Source organism: Octopus bimaculoides, unplaced genomic scaffold, assembly GCF_001194135.2.
Source record: "Octopus bimaculoides isolate UCB-OBI-ISO-001 unplaced genomic scaffold, ASM119413v2 Scaffold_291597, whole genome shotgun sequence".
Classification (NCBI taxonomy): domain Eukaryota; kingdom Metazoa; phylum Mollusca; class Cephalopoda; order Octopoda; family Octopodidae; genus Octopus; species Octopus bimaculoides.
In genome coordinates, this window is record NW_026415538.1 from 1 (window position 1) to 3,765 (window position 3,765).

Sequence of the window (3,765 nt, forward strand, 5' to 3'; positions counted from 1 at the left end):
AGAATGACAAAGACAGCAAGAACACGATGGAAGGAAATCAAACTGTATATCTTACTGATATTTTCCACTTTGAGAAGTGCTCCCGGCAGCTTTAAAATGGAGACGAGATCCTCTGCCTTTCGACCTTGGGAGTCTTTCAGTGATTTTTTAATCCCTTTCCTCAGCAACAGTTTGACAACTTTTATGTAAAACTGAACATCTTCAACTTCAGTTTGTACCAAGGAATGCAATAGAGTCTCGTTTCTGGCGTTCACCACATTGATGTTCTTGTTGTTAAGGCCGTAATCTAAAGCATCAAGAGAACCTGGGGGCAAGAAATAAACAAAGAATAGATTTATTTAAATGTATATTTTTTGCTTTTATTTGTATTTGGTAGAAATGAGAGAGTGACTCAAAAGCTGAGAGTTCCATGCGTTGACACTTATCAAAGTAGTCACAAATCCAGATGTTATAAATTCATATACCAATGATAATCTTATTTATGATTTGTTCCAGAACTATCCAGGAAAATACCATTATCACCAGTATATGGGACTTATAACCCCAGGATTTCTAACTAGTTTCGTAAGTGCTAACACAAAATTCTTGGCCCTTGAAGCACTCTACTATTTTTGTTAAATATCGGTTTCAAATTTTGGCACAAGGCCAGCAATTCTAGAGGAAGTGGTTCAGTCCATTACACCAACTCCAGTGCTCAACTGGTACATATTTTCTGAACCCCAGAGGAATAAAAGGGCAAAGCGACGAAGCATTTTGTCACGTATTGATAAGTTTACTAGGATAAGTTTACCTTAATAATTATAATAATAATAATTGTTTTAAAATAAGCTGAAGGCCTTGAATTTGGGGTGAAGAGTTAGTTGATTCTATCAAGCACAATATTTGACTGATGCTTTCTTTTGTCAACATCAGAAAGATGGAAAAGAAAATTTTCAAAAGTAATTAATGTTTGTAATACAGATACAAGAGCAGAAATTTGGGGACAATGGGCCAGAATCAACTGCATTCTTTGGCTGCTACTTTATTTTATCAACTTCAGTGGCCCTGAAAAGATGGGGGAGCAAGATGAGCTTGGCAGGATTTGAACTCAGAACATATAGAGCCAGAAGAAATATTGCAATGCATTTTCTCAAATGCTCAAACAATTCTAAATTGGTTTCTCACACAGAAATTTGAAGGAAGATTTAGTTAATGAAATCCGTCCTGGTACTCAATTGGTGCCTTATTGACCCCTGAAGGAGGAAAGGTAATATTATCCTCAATAATGGAACTAATTTCCTACCCAGTTACTATGGAGAATGCTTACAGCTATTGGAGTAAGAGGAAAAGAGTGAAAAAATAGCTGCACAAATGATGGGAGAGGCAGAAGAGCCTGGTTATGGAGCAAGTGAGAGGAATAAAGCTAGGAGCCAGGAGGAGATGATAAGCAGTGATTTGACCAGCTCTGCTGAACCACCAGTGAGATGGTTCAGGGTGGTTGAAACACTTGACAATTGCTGGATACCATGTGATGACTTCCCTGGTCAAACCAACATTCACTGAAGATGAATGAAGAAGGAAAAAAACATTTTTTAAATGTTAAGAGTAAAATCATTTTCCCAAAAGTATCAGGAGAAATGTCACATGGAATGCATTGCAGTGGCTACCAACATGGCCACAGGCCTACAACAATGGAAATCAGCCAAAGAATAAAATTAAAAGAACCATCTAATCCGAAAGACTCCTTGAATACTTCCAACATCCTGATTATCTTCTTGGATGCTCATGCTCTACATCCCAAACATTCTCTATGAAAATGGTACCATCATCTTTATAATATTTATAAACAAGAAAAATTATTAAACAAAAAGACTTAAAAAGATAGCAAAAATTGATAAAAAAAAAAAAGCTAACAACAAAAACAAGAGCAAATACAGAAGAAATATATTCTATGTTACCAATATTTAGTGTCAGTTGCAGGATTGTGTGAATTTTCACAGCACTATCATGTCCCGAGAGAAGACCATTCCTCAGAAGATTCATTAATAATTCAAGAGCAGATGATCTATTGATTTCATTAGATTGTCTTGATTTCAATAAAGTTGAAATATTCATGTGGGAAGCATTGAATTTTCTAAGTCGTGGTTTTGTTCCACCGAGAAAAAAGTATAGCATTGGCCAGGATTTAGAAGATCTAGATTTTTCCAGAAGAAATTTGTTCACCTCATCTTCTTCCATTTTATGTACATTTTCTAAAATGGCATCAATATCTGCTGCAAGAAAAACAATAAAATATCAAACATGTTTGTAGATGTGTGTGTGTGTGTGTGTGTGTGTGTGTGTAAGGGTAAATGAATTTCGAGAAACACAATAGACATCTCAGCTAGCAGTAGCAGCAAACTGGCATAAAAGAAGAGCACAGCAGTTCCAGGACAGAAAGACACAAGTCCCAACTTACCATTATCAAACTGTTTAATTGTACGAGAGTGCAGAGTTTTCTCCAGGAAATCAAGGAAGACAAAAGTATCCTGGGTTGGTTCCGACGGGGCAGTCTTTGCTCTAGACTTGGGAAAAAAAAAAAAGAAAAAAAAATTTAATTAAAAATTTGATATTTAAAAAAAATATTTAATAATTAGGATTGAAAAAGGAGAGATCCCAACAATGACTATGATGGCCATGACATGGGCCCTGAAGGAAGGAGTAAGCAGAAAAGACCTAAGAGTATCTAAAGAAGAACTGTTGAAAACAAGAGGCAGATCAGTGAATGGAGAATGTGGAGACCCAGGTTCGAATCACAGTCGTAGACAGGCTAGCATGGAGAAGGAGAAATGGTAGGCAAGTGTGTGGCCTGAAAACAACAGGAAGGTGGTCTGGACATGAACCAGGAGCTATAACGGAAAATGAGAACTACAGGACCTTGTGGGACTTCCCAATAAAGACTGACCACACTAATGAAGCAAGAAGACCAAATATGATTGTAGAGGACTAAACAAACAATGTAATATCATAGATTTTGCAATTCGCTCTGAGAGAAGAGTTGATAGAAAAGAAATGGGAGAAAACTGAGAAATACCAGGATGAAGGCTAAGAGCTGAGGAGAGTGTGGCAGACCAAGACAACAATTATTCCTGTAGGAAATGGAGCATTTGGCACAACACCCAAAATGCTACTTAAAAGACTGAAAGAGATTAGAGCTGAAACTCGCATTGTCCAAGTACAGAAAAGTACTGTTCTATATTCTGCAAGAATCCTAAGAAAGATTCTTGAGGTTTGAGGAAACTTGTCAACAAACCTCAAGATAAAATAACTGACAACTAAATTAGCATAGGAGGAGGAGGAGGATTAAAAAGAAGTAAATCAATGAGAGACGAAAAAAACTTACAGCATATAAGCCCTGATAATATTTGCTTAGGTCTTTTACTTGATGACAATACAGCAAAAGGTTAGCACCTCTCCTACACTGAACGGTTGCAAATTCATAGTTCTTCTTATTAATAGCAGATTCAATGTTCTGTCTCACACGGGCCATTTCTATACCAGCACATGTAACTATAATGAAGAATTGGATTGGTAAAATAAAATCAATATAAATAATTCTGATATGTGTGTATACATAAATATATAATCATCATCATCATTTAGCATCTGTTGTCCATGCTGTTGGCTGGTTTGACCAAGGCTGGCAAGCTGAACCAGACCCCAGTCTGATTTGGCATGTTTGAAGGTCATGCTTCACCACCTCGTCCCATGTCTTCCTGGGTCTACCTCTTCTACAGGTTCCCTCCA

At 36.9% G+C, this 3,765-nt stretch overlaps 1 protein-coding gene across 1 annotated transcript; it reads right to left on the reverse strand.

Moving 5' to 3' along the window:
* Positions 1-14: 14 nt before the first annotated feature.
* Positions 15-3,552, reverse strand: LOC106883348 (uncharacterized; the record flags this gene model as incomplete). The annotated part of the gene is made up of 4 exons (XM_014934318.2): positions 3,362-3,552; positions 2,438-2,543; positions 1,938-2,252; positions 15-304 (listed from the first exon to the last, which is right to left on the reverse strand). Coding segments are annotated over exons 1-4 (858 nt in total), but the record flags the coding sequence as incomplete, so codon positions are not given.
* Between the last annotated feature and the right edge of the window lie 213 nt (positions 3,553-3,765).